Genomic DNA, 23,073 nt, shown 5'->3' on the forward strand with positions numbered 1-23,073 from the left:
CTTGTTTGCCCTGTTACCCATTTCATGGGTGTGGAATAAAAAAAATCAGATCTGAACGAAGGTTGTTTTTTCATCATTTCTAGATTTTATCCCCACATTCTATGCATCTCAGACAATTTACCTGCCCTTCAATAATCAAATGAACTGCAAGACTAAAAGCAAATTATTGTATATATTTACAAGCTGATCTGGAACCAAGGGTCCAGACGAATTAATGGTTATTGTATATTGTCGTCATCTTTGTGCTTCCTTTTCAGCTAACCCGAGTGGCCAGATAAGTTCTGAGACACCATGTTGTTTGTGATGAGGATGTTTTTGGAGCTGATGAGAGAGAGATTGATGAGGACATTCTGTACCATGCCTGGAGTGGTTGGGGTAGCTGGCTTAGTAGATGTGGCTTGAGAGGAAGTGATCTGAACAGTGAAGTGTTGTCCTTTCAGTGAGACCGGCATTCCCACTTTAGAGCCCATTGTCTGCACTGAGAGGATAGCGAGAGTTGGCGTGCTGGGTCGACTGGCAACGGCCCCAACGCTGAAGCACAACACAATGTTTCTTCCAGCAGAGGACTTTTTCTGCAAAGACTTAAACTTGTAGTTTGGTGCAGTCAGACAGTAGTCTGGTGGAAGATTAGGACCTGCGTAAGGCTTGATCAAGGGCAGGGGGATTCTTATGCCTAGCAACCTCCAGGAATCTTGTGAAGGTGGAAACGTAAAGGACTGGTCCATACCACACTGTCAAGTCAAGTTTATTTCTATAGCGCTTTTCACAACAGACATTGTCTCAAAGCAGCTTTACAGAAATCAACAGTCAAGGTCAATGGTGTGCATTTATCCCTGATGAGCAAGCCATGGCGACTGTGGCAAGGAAAAACTCCCTTAGATGTTATGAGGAAGAAACCTTGAGAGGAACGAGACTCAAAAGGGAAACCCATCCTCATTTGGGTGACATCTAGAGTTTGATCATAAATCTTTCAACAATTCAGAACACAGATCCAGCACCAGCTTCTCCATGCCAGAGCCTTTAATCACTCTGGATGGCTAACTGTATGTCATCTGCATCCGTATTGGCCTTCTTGGCATGAGTGGCATAGATTTCGGCATCTTCGATTATAGTCATGACTTATCTGTATGATAAATGACTCTCGGTTGATACTCTGTAATTCCCATGTCCTTTAAAATCTGCATCATAACCTAAGCATCTTTAGGAGACACCATTTTCCCCTCCGACTTGTTCAATAAATATCCCTTCATCTAAGCACATACTGTACAAACCCAGTTCCAGTCAATAATCCTTAGATGTCTGTGATGAGATACATGTGAATTACACTTATCCTATCAACCTTTTTGTGTGAGAAATGTCAGAGCACTTTTGTTTGTGGTGACCTCATCTTGTGTTAGAACCACACCCACTTTAAGAGCACATATATTCCCATAGCACAGACCCTGTTTAGTGTGTGCTAGAATACAACCCCCCCATCTCATTTGATTTGTGAGATGTGAAACAAAGGACATGTTACACTCAGGCAGTGTGTAAATTATCATGAAATATTGATGAAATTTTCTTCCCTCTGTCCACACCCACACACAAGATCTCTCTTTATCTTTCTCTTCTCTCTCTCTCTCTCTCTCTCTCTCTCTCTCTCTCTCTCAAACACACACACACACACACACACACACACACACACACACACACGGATGCTCTGCTGCAGTCAGTCAGTCTGTGAGAGTGAGAGTAAAAGGCTAATCCCTAAAGACCTATACAAAAGTGGTTGAGAATTGAACTAAAGTGTAAAGGACAAAGTAAACAAAACAGACAGCACATATTATTATTTCTTTTTCATCCAATTACTAATCATAAAATGTGAGTTAACCAACAAAAAATAAAGTGATTTACTGTATAATATCTATGTTTTATAATGCACTTGACTTATTTTTTTTTTGCATGTATTGTTCGTTCTTCCTGTGTCTCTTTCTGAGTATGCCACTGCTCCACTGCTCCACTGCTTATCTAAATTATCAAAAAAAAAAAAAAAATTATATATATATATATATATATATATATATATATATATATATATATATATATATATATATATATTTTTTTTTTTTGATTTGGCAGAATTTGATACATGGCATTATAGTATGCCAAGGAAGTAAGAATGCATGTGTAGTTGTCTGGGTTTTGTCCTGAATGTGTGTTGGTGGTGTGGTGTGTTCAGTGGTGTGTTGGCCTCATCATTTCCAATGATGTGGGGAAAAAAAGTATAAAGTATAAATCCATAACGGATTTCTTGAAGGCATACATTTTCTATTGTTGAAATTTAATAATTACATTTAAAAAAATTGTGAATCCGTGTTATATGTTTATTAGCACCATAACTAAGATATTTTATAAATGTATTCTCCTTCATTATAATATAATAGTCATTAAAGGTTAACGAGGGTCAGCTGCTCTGCACTCCGTCGCGATTTTACGTTTGGCTATTTATGTGAGGAGAAACGGGGGAGAACGTGTACGCCCCATTCACGTGTAAGCTGCTCGGACTACAGAGATGCGTACGTCAGAATTGAGTCACGTGACGGCTCGTGTCTCGCGCTTCTGCCACCGCTCCCTCCGAGTCGTGCTTGTGTTTCAGCACCAGTGGCGCGTAACGGAGGTGAAATTCAAGAAGGAATGCTTCATCGGGAGCGGTCGCGTTTTGATCTCGGTAGTCTCTATTGGCGTCTTCGTGTATTGTAGTGAACATCCGTGACCACAATCTTTGTTTCTGCGCGCGGCTCATTGTTCTTCTTGGCCGTATGTGAGTTCTTGTGATTTTCTTTGTTAGATTTCAGTGTCGTGAATGGGATGTGATTGTGGTGTGATTTCCCCCTCCAGTGCGCGCTCTCTCTCTCTCTCTCTCTCTCTCTCTCTCTCTCTCTCTCTCTCTCTCTCTCTCTCTCGCTGCATCTTGTTATTCGTGGGGGTTCTTGACAGGCGTTTGATTTCTGTCTTCAGCCGATCCGCATCACGTATCTCTCATCACCAAGATCCCGGAATGACCAACCACAAATAAAAAAAAAGGGCTCGCGCCCTCCTGCCCGGATCATGGCATGCGCCTCATCATGCACTTGCATACGCGCGCCAACGAAGCTCGACAGCAGTGAACATGGGGCTCAGGTCGAGAAATGGCGCTAACGGCGCCCAGGACTCACGCGAGCGGACGAAAGACACCGTGGCCCCTGAGCTCGAGACATGCACCAGCCATGAGCGGGACGGCGCATTGCTGCTCGCCACCTCGTCGAGGCAAGCGGAATTTAAACGGGGCTCACAGAACTTTGGCCTTCTGGCCAAGACGCCAATCGGGTACACGCGACCCGTGAAGAGGAACAACATCCGGAAACGTCGCATCCAGAACCTCATCTACGATGCCCTCGAGAGACCGCGGGGATGGTCACTGCTGTACCACGCGTTTGTGTAAGCACTCTCAATTCTCTGAGCACACATACACCAAACCTTCTTGCACCTTTAAAATATATCCTGTAACTTGATCGAACGAGAAGGCACCACATGCCTGCAAAGCTTTGCCTTAAAGCATATATATAAGTGTGAGCTGCCTAATTCTACTTCTGTTCAATCGAACTATAGCTACACTTCTATCTTTTTAATTGGATTTTACTTTGTATAAAATGGAAACATCTGTAGTCTAAGAGATTGGGGAGACAGAGCTTTAAAACATGTTAACAGGTGACAAAATGGGATAAACGTTTCTATAAAGATCATATGTAAAACTTTGCAAGATTCAGGCAACTAAATATCATATAATAGTTAACGAAGCCTAAATGCTGTCCATGGTGCTGAAATGAAAAAACCTTTTATAATTGTAGTAAAGTATGCATACAAATAAAGATTTTTACTTCAGCACCATGTACAAGTTAAGCTGCATTACACTGAGTTATTAAGATATTTATATACCTGTCTTATCTTTCAAGAGAAGAGAGATACGACAATAAGTGAGTGTTAGTCATATAACGACCCAAAAGTATAAACAAAATAGAAATTATGTAAGTGACCCTTTTAATAAATGCTTACAAAAACACACACACAGGGGGTGTGCATGTTTGCCCTGGTTAATTGGAATAGCTTCATTACAGAGGATCAGATTGCAGATAATTTTAAGATGACTTTCCCCTGAGTCAAACATTACACACTCTTTCCACTTAACTGTTCATAATTTTTACATAATAATATTTATTATAAACCCAATCTTTGCACTATAAACCATTTACACATATGGACATGCGTTCTGTGGGTGGAAACATTCTGTTGTCCAGTTCTTTATTTCCCTTTACATCCAAGCTTTTAAACATTTATGATGAAATTCAGTGGATACTGTTTAATATTTCTTTGGATTCTTACTAATGTGTGTGCAAACTTGTGGTCTATGGGATTATAATTAGGTTTTTATACAGACTGTTTGTGTGGTCTCCAGAATTGCAGTGCGTGCGTGCGTGCGTGTAGTAGTCTCTTAGGTGTTGGAATTAGATAACAGGAAGCGCATTCATTTTTACTGTGTAGTGGTTCCATGTGTGAATTACTTTTAGAAAGCAGCTAAAGTCTCTGCATTTATATTATTGTGTTTATCTTTTACTATGAATAACATTTTATTCACATGTGCATAAATAATCAATCAGATATTTTGATAACCTACATAATCTTACAGTATATTGATTCAATTATGTAAATTGGTAATTTTTTTCAAGAATTGAGTGATTAGTAAGTTAAACCTGTTGTCAATTATGGTGAAACTGATACACTGCAAAACATCTGCAAAGTTTCAGGACAAATAAACCCAGAGCACTCACTAAAGATCATATTATATACAGCTAGAGCACTCAGCATGTAATAGATATTTACTGTGTGTAATTTATCATAATGTTGGCTAATGCTGTTTTTTACCATGAATAATGTAGAGAACTGTTTATAAGATATTTGATTGTAGTGCAAGTAAAAACAATTTTTGAGACCAATATAATTTTATGTACTGCAGGAGGCACGTATTATGTGTCAACAAAATACTTGCCTCCTGCAGTACATAAAATGATATTACATTTTCATGTAACATTGCCCATGGAATAGAAAATAGATTGCTGTGGAGAAAGAAATACAGTACCTACCCTTTAATTTACCAACAACACAAGAATGAATTGGAAACTAGTCAGAAAATTCATAGCATGAGAATATTGCACCTTGAATGGACATTCAAAACATGGCCAACCAAAGCTTTCACAAAAGATCTATTGTGGCACAGAAGTTGATGCTGGCTTCAAAAGCAAGGTTGCATAACCGATACAGTATCTCTTAGCCATTTTTTGTAGATCTTGCCATTCAGGTGGATGTTACATTGACATGGCAAATTGTTCATGTTCAACTGTTCCAGACTTTCCCGTGATTGAGCATTTGTGGGGTATGCGTTGTAAATGATTCTGTTCTATGGAGAGCCCCACTTCATACCTTACAAGACCTAAATAATAACACACATTCAGAGATCCTGTGGAGTCCAAGACAACCTCAGTCAGTGTTGCTTAGTTGGCACAAGGTTGACCTGCACAATAAGAGACAGGTGGTTATGAATTCAGTCTAGAGATATATTGTCTGCCAATTTACAGAAAATGCATCCAATTTTATTTGGAAGAAATGTATCATGCATGGACAAAAATAAAGTGGCAATAAAGTGAAAGGTTCAAGATTGGCCAAGTCCAGCACCAAACAATAAACCAGCTGAGTATTTCGATTAATGGAGACTGAAAGGAGAAACTCACAAAACTAACAAAAACAAAGAGGGGCTCACAGGCCTGTGGTCCATGAAAAGAAAAAGGAGAAAAAAAATCTCATTGGGTCAATGACTTGATGCACTTATTGCAAAGATGGCATAAACAAACATATGTTACGTGCTATTCACTTCAAGTCTATCTGTTCCAAAATTTTTGCTTATTATATTAATTCAATAATATTATATAATAATAAATTACACTTCCACCAAAGGTGCCATGTTCTAGGTTGTTTAACACATCTGCAACTACTGTTATGTTAATCATATAATTGCTATAAAGTAAAAAACAATTGCTGCAATATTTTATTGCATTGGGTCTATGGTGCTTTTTGTTTTCTGGTAAGGCAAACTGAAACAAATATATAGTGTGTATTATGCTAGCCATGTATTGCCAATTTTAGCCCACTCTTTCACTTACTTACTTGGCCACTTCCACTAGTTTAATGGGTCTCTATTATGGTGTTTGTCTTGCTGTTTATACATTTTTTTTATCTGCTCTAGTATGTCATTTTAGCACATTACAATTATTATTCTGGAATCATAATATTTAGTTTTGTTTTGCATGGGCAAGAAATCAGAACTTTCCCAGAATCTGAGCAGCTGTTGATGCTGTTATATTCATAATAACACAATTCACATATTCTTTCACTGTCTATGTCCACAAATATGGCAGTAGGTGAACTGGCTATTTGAAATTTTTCATAATTGTGAATAAGTGCAATTGCGTGTATTCGCATTATGCCTAGTAATAGACAAGCATTTAGGGTGACTTGCACGTGTTCCTGCGATAGGCTACAATTCCACCGTGACTGCTAAAATAATAAAAAAAGTTACTAAACATGAATGAATGAATAATTAAGTAATAACTATTGTTTGTTAAGCCGTTCTGGTCAGACAGGTGGATCATATGGATAGCAGTGCTGTAATGGAAGCAGAGAAGCTGTAAATAGGAGTGGCAGAGCATTAGCTCAGATCAATTGTTTGGTGAATGCTTTCATAACTGTTCAATTTTATAACTTGAAATTCTTTTAAAGGTCAGCCAATATGTCACCATTTGTATAATAAATTCCCTCTCAAAGACTCAGCTCTCCTTACACAAACACACACACAAATTTACAGTTTTCACATTAATAAACTAAAGGTTTTTGCGTTTAGCTGAGGATGTCAGACTCATACCTTATTGCTCAATTCCCTGAATGTGAATTTAAATGAAGTGAATATACAAAAGATATGCAAATATATATATACATGCACACACACAACTGTGGACACAACTTCTTTAACCTTAAGTGGTTACTCTTTATTTTTATTATTTTCAATGTGCAATAATTAGATATCCAAACTATCAAACAATCTGTATGGAATTATTTTTTATTAAACAAAAAAGTGTTAAATAACCCAGAAAATGTTTAATATTTTTAATTCTATAAAGTAGCCACCTTTTGCTTTGATAACAGCTTTGGAGACTCTTGGCATTCCCTTAGTCAGCCTCATGAGGTAGTAACTGAAAACATTACTTTTGTAAAAAATAGGCTAATCACAAACAAACAGTGTGGAAACACACTATGTCACCATATACATATACAATTTGTACAAACAATGACCTTCAGGATATTGTTTTTTTTGTGTGGTTTTTTTATTGCATTGCCCAGCAAGTCACAGTGAATCCTCACCCCTAACTGACCCTGTGTGGCTTTCCTGTATAGATGGATTTAATGTGAGAGAAATTATATTAATCCAATGCTAACCCTCCCCTCCATAATCATAACATTAATCCTAATAGTCACACCATTAGCTAAATTAATTTCTTAGATGAATATTTCTGCCTTTGTTTGGCATGACATGTATGTTTCACAGCACGTGTTACAGTAAGATCTGTGAATGAGCCCAGCATGCACCCTAAAACTGTTAAAGTATATGTGTGTGTAGTATGTCTAAAGCTACTTTATGGCCTCTCTCTCTCTCTCTCTCTCTCTCTCTCTCTCTCTCTCTCTCTCTCTCTTTCTCTTTCCGTTGCTGTCTCTCACTTAAGAAGCCTAGTCATGTGACATGTTGCCAGGGTAACATTTCCATTTAGTGTGGAGGAGGGCTGCTCCATCGCCCTCTGATAAACATACATGGTCATGAGGACACATACAATTTAAATGTTTATGAATTTGGGTCTCTGCAGTGTATGCTATGTGCTATTAAAGCATTTTTATTTTGGAAGCAAGGATAGTAAAGTGATATGCAGCAAAGAATTGTCTGTTGCCGAGCAACTGTTCCAATTGAGGTCTCCTTCTAAAAAAGAGAGCAAAACCATTCAACCTACACAAAGTGAGATATGTGTATATATGTGTATTTGTGTGGTGATGTAGGGCTGGAATGGATACAATACATGTGTAATAATATTTTAATGTATGGCTCTAGGTGAGATAAGTCATTTCTGTCTAAACTTGGTTATGCTTTATAGATGAAATCTCATACATTCTCTCTCTGTGAGCTAGAAAATTGAAGGCTAGCATTTCCAAGCATGCACACACGCACACACAAACGCACACACAGAGGTGAAAAAGAGCGAGCAAACAAGGGTGTTAAAGAGAGAGAAAAAGAGAGAGCGCATACTTATGCCTGAGTGTTTGAATGATACTTCACCCTTGTGTTTCAGTGTTACCATAGAAACTGTGCAGGGGTACAATATCTGCATTTTAATTTGTTTAGTATGAGCTGTAATCAAATCTTTCACACTGAATGGGACATGTTATTGAATTCCACAACCCACTTGATAAGTCTAGTAGATCAGAACAGACATATATGAATTACACACACATACACACAGATATACATAGACATACATGGAGACAAAGAAAAGAGCGATTGCAGGGAGAGAGAGAGAGAGAGAGAGAGAGAGAGAGGTGACGGCCAAGAAACAAATACCGGTAATAAGATTGCATATTGTATAAGATCAATATAAGATATACAGTGAGGAAAAATAAGTATTTGAACACCCTGCTATTTTGCAAGTTCTCCCACTTAGAAATTATGGAGGGGTCTGAAATTGTCATCGTAGGTGCATGTCCACTGTGAGAGACATAATCTAAAAAAAAAATTCAGAAATCACAATGTATGATTTTTAAACTATTTATTTGTAAGATACAGCTGCAAATAAGTATTTGAACACCTGAGAAAGTCAATGTTAATATTTGGTACAGTAGCCTTTGTTTGCAATTACAGAGGTCAAACGTTTCCTGTAGTTTTTCACCAGGTTTGCACACACTGCAGGAGGATTTTGGCCTCCTCCACACAGATCTTCTCTAGATCAGTCAGGTTTCTGGCCTGTTGCTGAGAAACACGGATTTTGAGCTCCCTCCAAAGATTCTCTATTGGGTTTAGGTATGGAGACTGGCTAGGCCACGCCAGAACCTTGATATGCTTCTTACAGAGCCACTCTTTGGTTATCCTGGCTGTGTGCTTCGGGTCATTGTCATTTTGGAAGACCCAGCCTCGACCCATCTTCAATGCTCTAACTGAGGGAAGGAGGTTGTTCCCCAAAATCTCGCAAAAATGGCCCCGGTCATCCTCTCCTAAATACAGTGCAGTCGCCCTGTCCCATGTGCAAAAAAACACCCCCAAAGCATGATGCTACCACCCCCATGCTTCACAGTAGGGATGGTGTTCTTGGGATGGTACTCATCATTCTTCTTCCTCCAAACACGTTTAGTGGAATTATGACCCAAAAGTTCTATTTTGGTTTCATCTGACCACATGACTTTCTCCCATGACTCCTCTAGATCATCCAAATGGTCATTGGCAAACTTAAGACGTGCCTAGACATGTGCTGGTTTAAGCAGGGGAACCTTCCGTGCCATGCATGATTTCAAACCATGACGTCTTAGTGTATTACCAACAGTTACCTTGGAAACGGTGGTCCCAGCTCTTTTCAGGTCATTGACCAGCTCCTCTCGTGTAGTTCTGGGCTGATTTCTCACCTTCCTTAGGATCATTGAGACCCCACGAGGTGAGATCTTGCATGGAGCCCCAGTCCGAGGGAGATTGACAGTCATGTTTAGCTTCTTCCATTTTCTAATGATTGCTCCAACAGTGGACCTTTTTTCACCAAGCTGCTTGGCAATTTCCCCGTAGCCCTTTCCACAATTTTGTCTCTAGTGTCTTTGGACAGCTCTTTGGTCTTGGCCATGTTAGTAGTTGGATTCTTACTGATTGTATGGGGTGGACAGGTGTTTTTATGCAGCTAACGACCTAACAAACAGGTGCATCTAATTTAGGATAATAAATGTAGTTGAGGTGGACATTTTAAAGGCAGACTAACAGGTCTTTGAGGGTCAGAATTCTAGCTGATAGACATGTGTTCAAATACTTATTTGCAGCTATATCATACAAATAAATAGTTTAAAAATCATATATTGTGATTTCTGGAGTGGGAGAACTTGCAAAATGGCAGGGTGTTCAAATACTTATTTTCCTCACTGTATATCTTAATTAAAGATCATTAAAATAATTAGAAATTGGTATTTTGTTTTAAATCAGAGCTTCAGTTTGTTTTTGTTTATTCTTCATTTCGATCATTTCATCAGTCAAATTCAGATTAGAAACCAAAATGTTGTCTTAATCTAGGTTTAAATATCTTGTAGTATATAGTATATAGTATCTTGAATCATAGCACTATTTAAAGGAATACATACACACATTCATATATACACACACACATTCCTTGAATAATCATTAGGTGTATATTCATACAGCTTTGATATAATAACATCATTATTATGGTTGATGTTAGTATGTCAACTATTACAAGCAGAAAGAAATTTTCAGTGAGCAGGTTTGGGACATGGTGCATGGCCAGATTATTCTGTCAGAAATGCAGGGGTGACTAGGTTGAGTGAGAACTGGATGGGAGGACCCAAATGCAGGATTCACACCAGGAGTAAAGAAAATAAAAGCTTTAATGGGTCACAGGAAAAAACAAAGTCCAAGAAACAGTCCAGGGTCAAAACACAGGCAAACAGGGTGATGCAGGGAAGACAAAAACAAAACTGTCCAAAAAAAAAATTAAAGCCACTAAACAGAACAGAAACACAAACCAAAACCAGTCAAGAGGTCAAAACAGAGCAGAACAGGGGTCAGGAACAGGAACAGGAGCAGGAGCAGGAGCCTGAACAGGAACCAAAGCAGGCAGGGTAGCAAGAATAATCCCAGGGACTTTAGGAAGAGGGTGCGATAATCTGGCCCTGATCTGAAGTCTTGGTTGTCCTTAAATACCGGGAGGCACGGGAAAAACAGCAAGATAGCCAGCGACCCGGAAGTTTGCCCCTGGAAACCGGAAGTGCGCGCAGTGTGCACGGAACATTTTGTCATCTACAGAATAAACAAAAATTAAGCAATCTTTTTTGTTATTAAATTAGGACACCTTTTAGAGGATTTTGAGAAAAAAAGATTTTAAAAGAATAATTATTCTGTACATGCTCATGTTCTATTTAACATGAGATCGTAATTACATTAGAAATATTTAAAGAACAGATAGGAATATTATTGATTATTTGTGTGTGTGTGTGTGTGTGTGTGTGTGTGTGTGTGTGTGTGTGTGTATTCATCAAATTCAAATTAAATGTCTTTCTTGCTGTGAATGTTATTTCAATTTTCAAGTCAATTTTGGCCGCTGTAATATATGGTCCTGTATACACACCTAATATGTGGCCATCACCTTTTTAACAGTTTAAGTTTCTACACACCAAAATAAACACCAAAAAGCCAAACATATTTATCCTATACATAATTATATAAATAAAATATAAAAAAATATTTTAGAATTATTAAATCTTTCTGTTAGAGTACTGAAGAATGTACATGGATGTGAAACTATTCCTTACAATATATTGTCCTCTAATCATGATATTAAAATAACTACATTTCCATAATATTTAGGTTTGTCTGCATTCTACATTGATTAATTCACTTTTGACTATACAAAATACACACATACAGCATAGATTTATAGAGTAAGAAATATTCAACATTTTGCTACACACAATCTCACTCAGTTATTTGTTGTAGTTCCTGGAAATCATCTGAAACATATGCAGGTGCTTTTAGCTTTCACCTCTTTAATACTCTGTAATGGTGCCTTAAGTGCTTAAGAGGAGTTCCGCTTCTGAGCTAAATGTTCTGCATAGAATGAATGTGTGCATGTTTGCTTGTGTGTAATGAATTTGCAAAGTGTTGCAGCACGTTGGTCTTAAAGATTTGTCCATGTTGCATGAGTCATGAAAGCCAATTAAATCAGACAATCAAACCCATTTCATGAATACAGCGTGAGTGTGTGTATGTGTTTGTGTGTGTGTGTGTGTGTATTCATCAAATTCAAATTAAATGTCTTTCTTGCTGTGAATGTTATTTCAATTTTCAAGTCAATTTTGGCCGCTGTAATATATGGTCCTGTATACACACCTAATATGTGGCCATCACCTTTTAACAGTTTAAGTTTCTACACACCAAAATAAACACCAAAAAGCCAAACATATTTATCCTATACATAATTATATAAATAAAATATAAAAAAATATTTTAGAATTATTAAATCTTTCTGTTAGAGTACTGAAGAATGTACATGGATGTGAAACTATTCCTTACAATATATTGTCCTCTAATCATGATATTAAAATAACTACATTTCCATAATATTTAGGTTTGTCTGCATTCTACATTGATTAATTCACTTTTGACTATACAAAATACACATACAGCATAGATTTATAGAGTAAGAAATATTCAACATTTTGCTACACACAATCTCACTCAGTTATTTGTTGTAGTTCCTGGAAATCATCTGAAACATATGCAGGTGCTTTTAGCTTTCACCTCTTTAATACTCTGTAATGGTGCCTTAAGTGCTTAAGAGGAGTTCCGCTTCTGAGCTAAATGTTCTGCATAGAATGAATGTGTGCATGTTTGCTTGTGTGTAATGAATTTGCAAAGTGTTGCAGCACGTTGGTCTTAAAGATTTGTCCATGTTGCATGAGTCATGAAAGCCAATTAAATCAGACAATCAAACCCATTTCATGAATACAGCGTGAGTGTGTGTATGTGTTTGTGTGTGTGTGTGTGTGTGTGTGTGTGTGTGGGTGTCTGGTTTTTGTAAATCTGGATTCTATTGGACCTCTAAGTTGTTACCGATTCAGAAAGTAATTCATCACAGCTCAGCATTAACTGAGTTACTTTGGAAGGTCAGATCATGGTGTGCATAAACAGCTTATAGTGTCACTGTTGCATACAGTTTATATACAGCCTTGATTTTACAGCATTTACTTAAACATGCACGTTTATGTTGCAGCCACAAATGAGTTACAGAAAGATGCCTTTCAGTATTTTAGATGATTAACTGCAGAATATACAATTTACAGATTTACAGTGGTATTCATGTTTACAGATGAATGTTTTTGAAGAATAATATAAGTTTAAGTGAATCTGCATAAAACTAAGTATAGAGTCAATCATTCTCATTTGGGCAACAACCACTTTAGATTAGGTGATTTTAATGATAACTTTCTATCGATTATTGTTTACTACCCTCATCCACCCTCCTTGCTTTATGGCACTCAGTCTTGAAGTGAAGTTAGAGAATAGCTGCTTGACATGAAACAGGAGACACAATTTATTGACGTAGAGCTAGAGGCTTTAAGAAGATAGATTTTGTGGATAGACCGCAATACCACAGGCAAAGATATGTCCTTGTTTTAGCTAGAGGGCATAGACTGTAGCTTGCTGGTGATTCATAACCTTCCTAAAGGGGTTTACTTTGGAGTGGTGCCTCATTTGAGAGAGTCAAAACAGATGTCTGCCTGATTGGCTGTGAGTAATGTTGTGCCACAGAGGCATTAAGGGTGGTATAGGAGGTTTTCCAGATCTGCTCTGCAAGACGTTTGGCAAGGTACAGGTTGACCTCTCATGCTCTCCAGGTTTCCTAATGGGTCTGAATAGCCTGTTGGCATTTCTGTATGAGTTAATGGGCTGTGTGACCAGGTTTACAGAACAGGGAGGAAATCACTTGCCTCCAAGTGTGTAAAACTGGCATGTAATCAGCATGAACAGCAGGAAGCATATTTTAGTCTTCACCCTTTTCAACTGGTAACTAAGAGAATTGAGCATGTGGAAAATAGCAAGTTTTGGAGAGAATAGATGATTAAAAATAATCCTGGTTAATATATAATGTCTGGTATTTTAAATGCATTCATAAAGGGTGCTGTTAAGAATGCTTGCTGCATGTCCAAATAAAGTAAAAAAGAAATTGTGACAGTTATGAAAAAGTCAGTCATTTATGTTTCCCTTCTGACATAAAATTAAAAATAGATTTTCTGATTGTGTATTTATATATTTTGTGTTACAAATATTTGTTTGGATTAAAACTGAAGTAGGGGCTAGCTACAATTGACCATTTTTTGTGTAAACCCTACTGCTTTGCCCTAAAATCACAGGAAAACACTAAAAATGGGGCTGCAATTAAAAGTAATTTTTCATTCCAACAACATTTGAAAAAAAAAACTGTTGAATGTAATGTCCTGGGGATGTTATAGAAATAACTTTTTGAACAACAATATCATTCCCAAATCAGGGTCCTCTGGACATTGCTTTTGCAGAATTTTAGAAAATTTAGTTTTATGCCATTTATTTACTTCTGCTTTAAATCAGCATACAAGTATTTAAAGTTGTTGTCTAATTTTGCCTTGGCATCAGTCTTCAAATATCACATTGATTAAGGATCCATAACGGCAAACAAATTGTTAACAGCAAGCTAAAAAACCCAGAGCTTTATGATCACAAAGCAATTTCTTTCATTGTAATATCTGTATGGTTTTCTGAAAAGAGTTTCATTTAATAATGATGAAAATTGGCAGAACAGCAGAAGCACATGCACAATGAATATGCATAAGGAAAAAAATTATTTATTTGAAAACCTAAATGTGCTGCCGTATGCACAGTGTGAAGCGTTCATAGGCTGGAAAACATACATTTATGCCCATCACTCAAAGACTACAGTATGTAAATGAAAAGAGTCAGAAGTCATGTCTCATCCAAAACCTGAACTTACTGTAATTAACTGAATAGGTTACATTGTTTGGGGATTTTTAAAGTGTATTTTCAGAGACTTATTTGTTTTGCTGTATGGGATCTCATTCCTGATGTCCACCTACAATAGAGTCATGTATTCATTTTGCTTTTTTTTATACTTTTTCCTGCACATAATGTTTGTTTCTAAGAACTAACCTTTTTGTGCATGACACTGTAACAACTACAGTTGCATTTTAATGCTCTAATGCACCCAATCACATTAATTAACTGTGAGAGCTAATGTGTATTTAGCAAATGAATGCAACAGCACCACCAGCAGTTAGAGCTCACCACTTAAGAAACCATGTTAACATTTGACCCAATTAGATTTTATTATGACTGTAGAAGTAGAACATTAAAGTAAGAAAATGCTATAAGTAAAGGAATATATGATTTATTAATTCATTTACAACCATAATTCATTCTGCTTTGTCCTCTTCAGGGTTGCAGTGGATCCTGAGCCTATATAGACTTGTTGAAATAAAAGTGCAAATGAGTTCATTAAAAAAACATTCACAGCCATGTCTAGACCTTACAATTTCAGCATGCATGCTGCAATGGCCAAATTTTACACTTGTTGAAGTTCTCTGTGTTTAGAGGTCAGTAGAACTCCCTAGTAAGGTTTGTGACTCACTAGTGACTCACTCTTGGCAGATCCAAGGTAATTAAGCTGCTTTTGAAATTCAGCCACAATATTTTTTTCTATGTTGGGAATTTGTGCAAGCAGTAGATATTTTCATTCTCAAAATATCTTTGTAAGCTCCTGAATGTGTTGTGTTTTCTTCTTTTTATCTTCTTATAGACATGCTTTGATTATATATGTTCTTCTTCTTCTTCTTCTTCTTCTTCTTCTTCTTCTTCTTTCAGCTTCTCCCATTAGGGGTCACCACAGCGGATCATCTATCTCGATACAACCCTGTCCTCTACATCTGCCTCTCTCAAACCAACTACCTGCATGTCTTTCCCACCACATCCATAAACCCCCTCCTTGCCCTCCTTCTCATTCACAAACATGTACTCTGTCTTACTCCTACTGGCTTTCATTCCTCTTCTCTCCAGTGCATACCTCTGCTTTTCCAGGCTCTTCTTAACCTGCTCCCTACTCTCACCACATAACACAATATAATCCACAAATATCATAGTCCAGGGAGACTCCTGTATGACCTTGTCCGTCAACCAGTCCATCACCACTTCAAACAGGAAAGGGCTCAGAGCCGAACCTTAATGCAGTCCAACCCCCACCATGAACCATTCTGTCATTTCTACTGTACACTTCACTGCTGTCACACTGTCATGTCATGTCATGCACCACCCTCACATACTTCTCTGACACACCTGACTTCCTCATGCAATACCACATCTTCTCTCTTGGCACCCTGTCCTATGCTCTTTATAAATCCACAAACACACAATGCAACTCCTTCTGACCTTCTCTATACTTCAGTATCAACATTCTCAAAGCAAATAACGTGTCTGTAGTGCTCTTCCTCTGCATGAAACTATACTGTTGGTCACCTCTTCCCTCAGCCTGGCTTCCACTACTCTTTTCCATAACTTCATGGTGTGACATATCAACTTAATTCCCCTTGTAATTACTGTAGGACTGCACACCTCCCTTATTCTCAAAGATCGGTACCAGCACACTCCTTCTCCATTCCTCAGGCATCCTCATACCTTCCAAAATCTTGTTGAACAACCTTGTTAAAAACTCCACTGCCATCTCACCTAAACATCTCCATGCTTCTCCCGGTATGTCATCTGGTCCAACCGACTTTCCTCTAAATCATTGCTCTCACTTCCTCCTTACTAATCCTATCCATTCCTGCTTCACCATCTCCACACTATCCAACCTTCTCTCTTTCATTCATCAGCTGCTCAAAACACTCCCTCCATCTTCTCAACACACTCTCCTCACTAGTCAGTACATTTCCATCTCCATCTCCCAGCTCTGTCGCTCTGCCTGGCCAATCGATATCAATCCTTTTCTCCTTCCTTAGTGTCCACCTTCTCATACAGCTTCTCGTATGGGGAGTGGTAGCTCAGTGGTTAAGGTGCTGGGTTATTGATTGGGAGGTTGGGGTTTCAAGCCTCGGTATCACTAAAGCTGCCACTCTTGGGCACTTGAGCAAGGCCCTTAACCCTCTGTGCTCCAGGGGTGCCATGTCATGTCTGACCCTGCACTCTGACCCCAGCTTCCGAGCAAACTGGGTTATGAGAAGAAAAATTTCACTGTGCTGTAATGTTTATGTGACAAATAAAGGCTATTCTATATATATATATATATATATATATATATATATATATATATATATATATATATATATATATATATATATATAAAAACAATTAAATTTTTCAGAGGAATTGTTAGGGGTGCCAATAATTGTGGGACACATGATTTCAAGTTTTTTTTCCTAAATGTATGATTTTTTTTACCACCAAAGTTATGTACTTAAATGAAAGGTTGGATTTTTCTCTTTTTTTGCATTTGGGTTCTATGTTGTTTTTAAAAAAAAGGAGAATTTTTTGAAGAGGCTGGATGATTGGGCAACTACTGCAGAAGTGATAAGGGAGACAACTAAAGAGGTTCTTGGTGTGACATCTGGAAATAGAAAGGAAGAGATGCTATGGTGGAATGAGAAGTGCAGGAAATCATAAGGAGAAAGAGGTTGGCAAAACAGAAATTGGATCGGCAGAGAGATGAGAAAAGTAGGCAGGAGTACAAGAAGATGTGGCAGCAGGTAAAGAAGAATGTGGCAAAAGCCAAGGTAAAGGCATATAAGGAACTGTATGAGAAGTTGGACACTAAGAAAAGAGAAAAGGATTGGCCAGAAAGAGGGACCAAGCTGGGAAGGATGTGCTGCAAGTTAGAGCAATGAAGGATGCAGATGGAAATGTGACTAGTGAGGAGAGTGTGTTGAGAAGGTGGAGGTGGAGGGAGTATTTTGAGCATCTGATGAATGAGGAAAATGAGAAAGAGAGAAGGGTGGATGATGTTGAGATTGTGAAGCAGGAAGTGCATATGATTAGTAAGGAGGAAGTAAGAGCAGCTATTAAGAGGATGAAGAGTGAAGAGTCGGTTGCACCAGATGACATAAGAAGCATGGAAAGGTTTAGCAGAGATGGCAGTAAGGTTTTTTTACAAGATTGTTTAACAAGATTCTGGAAGGTGAGAGGATGCCTGAGAAATGAAGGAGTGTGCTGGTAAGAATAAGGGAGATGTGCAGGCCTGCAGCAACAAGAGGGGAATAAAGAGGAGAGAGGAGTTGTATGAGGAAGTCAGGTGTGGCAGAGAAGTATGTGAGGCTGGTGCAGGACATGTAGCAAGACAGTGTGACCAGTTAATTTTGCACTAGGAATGACAAACTGGTTCATGGTGGAGGTGGGACTGCATCAAGGATCTTCTCTGAGCTCTTTCCTGTTTGCAGTTGTGATGGACAGGTGTCAGACAGGAGTCTCCATAAACTATGATGTTTGTGGTTAATATTGTTAGTTGTGGCGAGAGCAGGGAGCAGGTTGAGATGAGCTGGGAGAGGTGGAGGTATGCGCTGGAGAGAAGGGGAATGAAAGTCAGTAGGAATAAGACAGAGTACATGTGTGTGAATGAGAGGGAGGGCAGTGGAGTGGTGCGGTTGCAGAGAGAAGAGGTGGTGCAGGTGTAAAGTAATGGAGGGTGTGTTAGAGAAGTAAAGAAAAGAGTGCAGGCAGGGTGGAGTTTGTTCAGAAGATTGATAGCAGGAGTGATTTGAAATAGAAGAGTATATGCAAGAGTAAAAGTGAAAGTTTATATGACTGTGGTGAGACCTGCTATGTTGTATGGTTTAGAGACAGTGGCATTGACTAAAAGACAGGAGGTGAAGCTGAAGGTAGCAGAGCTGAAGATGCTGAGATTTTCATTGGAAGTGACGAGAATGGACAGGATTAGAAATTAGGACGTTTTGGAGACAAGCTGATGATACATTGAGTATATTGGTAGGAGAATGCTGAGGATGGAGCCACCATGAAGAAAAAAGGGAAAGGCCAAGGTGGAGGTTTATGGATGTGGTGAGGGAAGACATGACGGTGGCTAATTTGAAAGAGGCAGATGTACAGGACAGGGCAGTATGGATTGATAATTTGCTATGTTTGCACTGGATTGAAATGGGCATTGTTACACAGAGCTTGTGAAATCAGACCTTGGACCAGGGCACATAGTCACGACAGAGCCATCTATACTGTACAAACATATTGTGTCCAACAAATGCAGTTGTGTTCTGCAGTTTATTTTGCTGTTGCATTACATATCCAATCACGCTAGCAGGTTTTGCGTGTGTTTCCCTGTGTAATTTACAATGTCCACCTCTTGTACATTTAAAGACAGGGTTTTTTGCTGGATAACATGATTTGTATCCACTCTCCAGTCACATAAGCATTATTTCTTTGTCATGTGTGTGTGTTTATCTGACATGCTGACTCTACATTTCATTATTGAATCTCTGGTGCAAATTGCTTGTTAGCAACTCTCTCAGGAACTGCAGGTCTCTTACACTGTTTTTCTCAACATGTTTGTATTCTATAAAAAAAACTACTGAATAACAGGCTGATTCAGAACAGAGAATGAGTGAGTTACTGATACTGATGTAAAAGAAGGAAATTAGGCTTTCTTACTCATTTCAGTTTGTCAGAACAGCACCCCTGTTCTGGTTCAGTCTGATCTGGTTTCCCTCAGTATTTTCATTGCAAATGAATCACATATTGGAAGCAATGTTAGTTGCTAAGATTTTGGTATTATTGCAATAATGGTTTATCTGAATCCTGCATATACCTTTTAGCATTGATGGACTATTCCAGAGGTAAACGCTTCCATTTCCATATGCACTAATGCACCCATACCATCAGAGAGGCAGGGACATTCAGAGTTGTCCTGTAGCCACTCCTTTGCAATTTTTGCTATCTGCTTTTGTTGTCCTGTTGGAAAATAAACCGTCACCCCAGTCTGAGATCCAGTGTGCTCTGGAGCAGGTTTTCATCAAGGATGTCTTTGTACATTGCTGCTTTCATCTTTCTTCTGGAAGGTTATCCTCTCTCCACAGAGAAATGCTGGAGCTCTTTCAGAATAACCATCAGGTTCTTGGTCACCTCACTGACTAAGCTCTTTCTCCCATGATCACTTATTTTGGCCGGGCATCATGCTCTAGAAAGAGTCCTAGTGGTTCCAAACTTCTTCCATTTACGGATGATGGAGACTGAATTAACATATGGATTCTTCTTTGCATGATAGAGCCTTCACTTGCATTTGTGAATGACATAGCAAACTGTGTTCTCAGACAATATATTTTGGAGGTGTTTCTGAGCCCATGCAGTGATTTTCATTACAGAATTATGCATGTTGTTAATGCAGTACCATTTGAGGGCCTCAAGATCATTGATTTTTGCTCTTGTCCCTTGTGGACAGAGATTCTCCGGATAGCTGCCTCTTTTTCAAAAGTCTAAAAGCCATTCCACAATTGCCTCAAAAGCTATTTCATGGGCTGCATGGGCTGTTCCCTCATTATTCCATCATCATCAATTGAGCAGATAAAAGGTCTAGAATTGATGGTGTGGCATTTCTGTTTGGAAGCTGTTACTGTGAATCCCAACAAAAGAACTCTCAATGGAAGTGAAACAGATTATTAGAATTAAAAAACAGAAGAACTCCATCAGAGAGACAACAGAATTGTTAGGAGTGGCCAAAATCAAAAGTTTTGTACATTCTGAGAAAAAAGAGCACACTGGTGAGCTCGGGACCTTAAAAAGGCCTGGATGTCAGTGGTGGATGATCGCAGGATCCTTTCCATGGTGAAGAAAAATGCCTTCACAACATCCACCGAAGTGAAGAACATGCTGCAGGAAGTACGTGTATCAGTATCTAAGTCTACCATAAAGAGTCCCACTTCATGTGAGCAAATACAGAGGGTTCACCACAAGGTGCAAACCATTAATCAGCCTCAAAAATACAAAGGCCAGATTAGACTTTGCTCAAAAACATCGAAAGGATCCAGCCCAGAACTGGAACAGCCATCTTTGGGCAGATGAAACTAAGATCAACCTGTACCAGAATGATGGGAAAAAGAAACTATGGAGAAGGCTTGGAAAAGCTCATGACCAAAGAACACCACATCGTCTGTAAAACATGGTGGAGGGAGTGTGATGGCATGGGCATGCATGGCTTCCAATGGCACTGGGTCACTACAAACAATGTTGATGATGTGATAAAAGACAGAAGCAGCAGGATGAATTCTAAAGTGTATAGGGATATACGTTCTGCTCAGATTCAGCCAAATGCTGCGAAGTTATTTGGACGGCGCTTCACAGTACAGATGGACAGTGACCCAGGGCCAAAGCAACCCAGAAGTTTTTTAAGGCAAAGAAGTGGAATATTCTGCAATGGCCAAGTCAATCACCAGATCTCAACCCAATCGAGCATGTATTTTACTTGCTTAAGACAAAACTTTAGGCAGAAAGACCGACAAACAAGCAACAACTGAAGACTGCATTAAAGGCCCGGCAAAGCATCAAAAGTAGGAAACCCAGAGTTTGGTGATGTCCATGGGTTCAAGACTTCATGCAGTCATTGCCTCCAACGGATTCTCAACAAAGTATTAAAAATGAACATTTTATTTACAGTAATGTTGATTTGTCCAGTTAATTTTGGGCCCTGAAATGAGGTAACTGTATTAAAATGGTTGCAATTCCTAAATGTTTCATAGGGTATTTTTGTTCAACCTCTCTAATTAAACCTAAATTCTGCCTTTCAATATCATCTCAGTTGTTTAATTTCAAATCCGATGTGGTGGCATGCGTAGCCCAAATCATGAAGATTGTGTCACTGTCCAAATATTTCAGGGCCTAACTGTGTATATATATATATATATATATATATATATATATATATATATATATATATATATATATGTATGTATATATTTGTATATATTTATATATTTATTTATTTTATTATTGTTTTTTTTTTCCCAGAAATTAGACATTTTCTCAGTTGAAACATTTTATATATTCTGCTGTAAATTAAAGCTAGTAAATTGTTTTCATGTGCTCTGGCTGAGTTCTAATATCAGTCACAGCATGACATGTGAAGTTTCTAAAAGGCTCCTTCTTTGTCATGATTGGTCATTATCATTAACTCAAGAGACACTAATGGCTTCTACTTATTTATAGGACCAGAAGTTTATATATATCCTACTCTTCTACTTCCTTACATTCTGGACTCCCAGTATTTCTTTCCCAAACTAGTGGTTTGTCACACTCCTTAATGTATCACCTGACTGTACATAGGGTTATATTGATCAACCTGTCAAGATTATTACCTCATGAGAATAATAGTCACTTAATAATTATCTCAAGTGCTTATACTGTTTAGTTTGAAGAAAACAGTAACTCATTTATGGGAGAGCTGGCACATTTATAGGTTTCAGTTGAACTACTTAACAATAAGTTAAATGACCACATGCAATACTTCCCACATAACATCATGCATATTTGAATCAGATTATTAATATAATCAGCCAGTACTGTATGTTTACAATAAAACCAAAAGTTGTTATTTTAACCAAAATAACTAAAATGGTATAATAGTATTTTTTTTAATAGTAACACTTAGTTGGAAATATTTAATACAATAAAAAAAAATGGATTTGTAAATCTTTACACTTTACATTTTATCACTATGATGGTTAAGTAGGCTTGGTGTTAACATTTGTTTTTTATTTTAATAAACACTAAAGGGATTCTATTTTTCAAAACAGCTACATCCAACAAATGTCTACTAATATACTTTGTTACCAAAATAAATTATATAGAGTTCTGGTTTAACGTCAGACAAATGGTTAATTACTGGTGTGGACCAAAAATAATTAACCTAGCCATTAATTTATTTCTTGTTTTTAGGTTTTTGATAGTTCTGGCATGTCTCCTATTGGCTATTCTTACAACATTCAAAGAGTATGAGGATGACTCTGGTCACTGGCTGGTGGTTCTGGTAAGTGTTTGCATGTGACTTGCATGTACAGTAAGTATGTGTGTATTGTGTGTTTAGTAACAGTTAAGCAACTCTGTGGTCAACACAGAGTTTTGATTATTTTCCCAAGCAAATTTAGAATTGCACTGACTGTATTATACAC

General features: G+C 38.0%; 2 protein-coding genes across 5 annotated transcripts in view; one reads left to right on the forward strand and one right to left on the reverse strand.

The window, feature by feature from the left end:
- Window positions 1–257: 257 nt before the first annotated feature.
- On the reverse strand, window positions 258–1,116 carry LOC124403305 (transcription initiation factor TFIID subunit 9-like). The gene is made up of 2 exons (XM_046876983.1): window positions 1,029–1,116; window positions 258–730 (listed from the first exon to the last, which is right to left on the reverse strand). Exons 1-2 carry the CDS (start codon window positions 1,114–1,116, stop codon window positions 258–260), a joined length of 561 nt encoding a protein of 186 aa, XP_046732939.1.
- Window positions 1,117–2,586: 1,470 nt separating this feature from the next.
- kcnq3 (potassium voltage-gated channel, KQT-like subfamily, member 3) overlaps window positions 2,587–23,073 on the forward strand; it is a 38,227-nt gene continuing 17,740 nt past the window's right edge. For 2 of the 4 annotated variants that reach the window (XM_046877187.1, XM_046877191.1), the window contains exons 1-3: window positions 2,587–2,800; window positions 2,998–3,456; window positions 22,841–22,931. In XM_046877187.1, coding sequence (XP_046733143.1) covers window positions 3,149–3,456; window positions 22,841–22,931 — 399 coding nt within the window. In that variant the 5' untranslated portion in view covers window positions 2,587–2,800; window positions 2,998–3,148. Of the gene's footprint in view, window positions 3,457–22,840; window positions 22,932–23,073 lie in introns of all 4 variants that reach the window. The other 2 variants (XM_046877189.1, XM_046877188.1) reach the window with 2 other exon arrangements.

This window comes from Silurus meridionalis, chromosome 20 (assembly GCF_014805685.1).
Source record: "Silurus meridionalis isolate SWU-2019-XX chromosome 20, ASM1480568v1, whole genome shotgun sequence".
Classification (NCBI taxonomy): Eukaryota; Metazoa; Chordata; class Actinopteri; order Siluriformes; family Siluridae; genus Silurus; species Silurus meridionalis.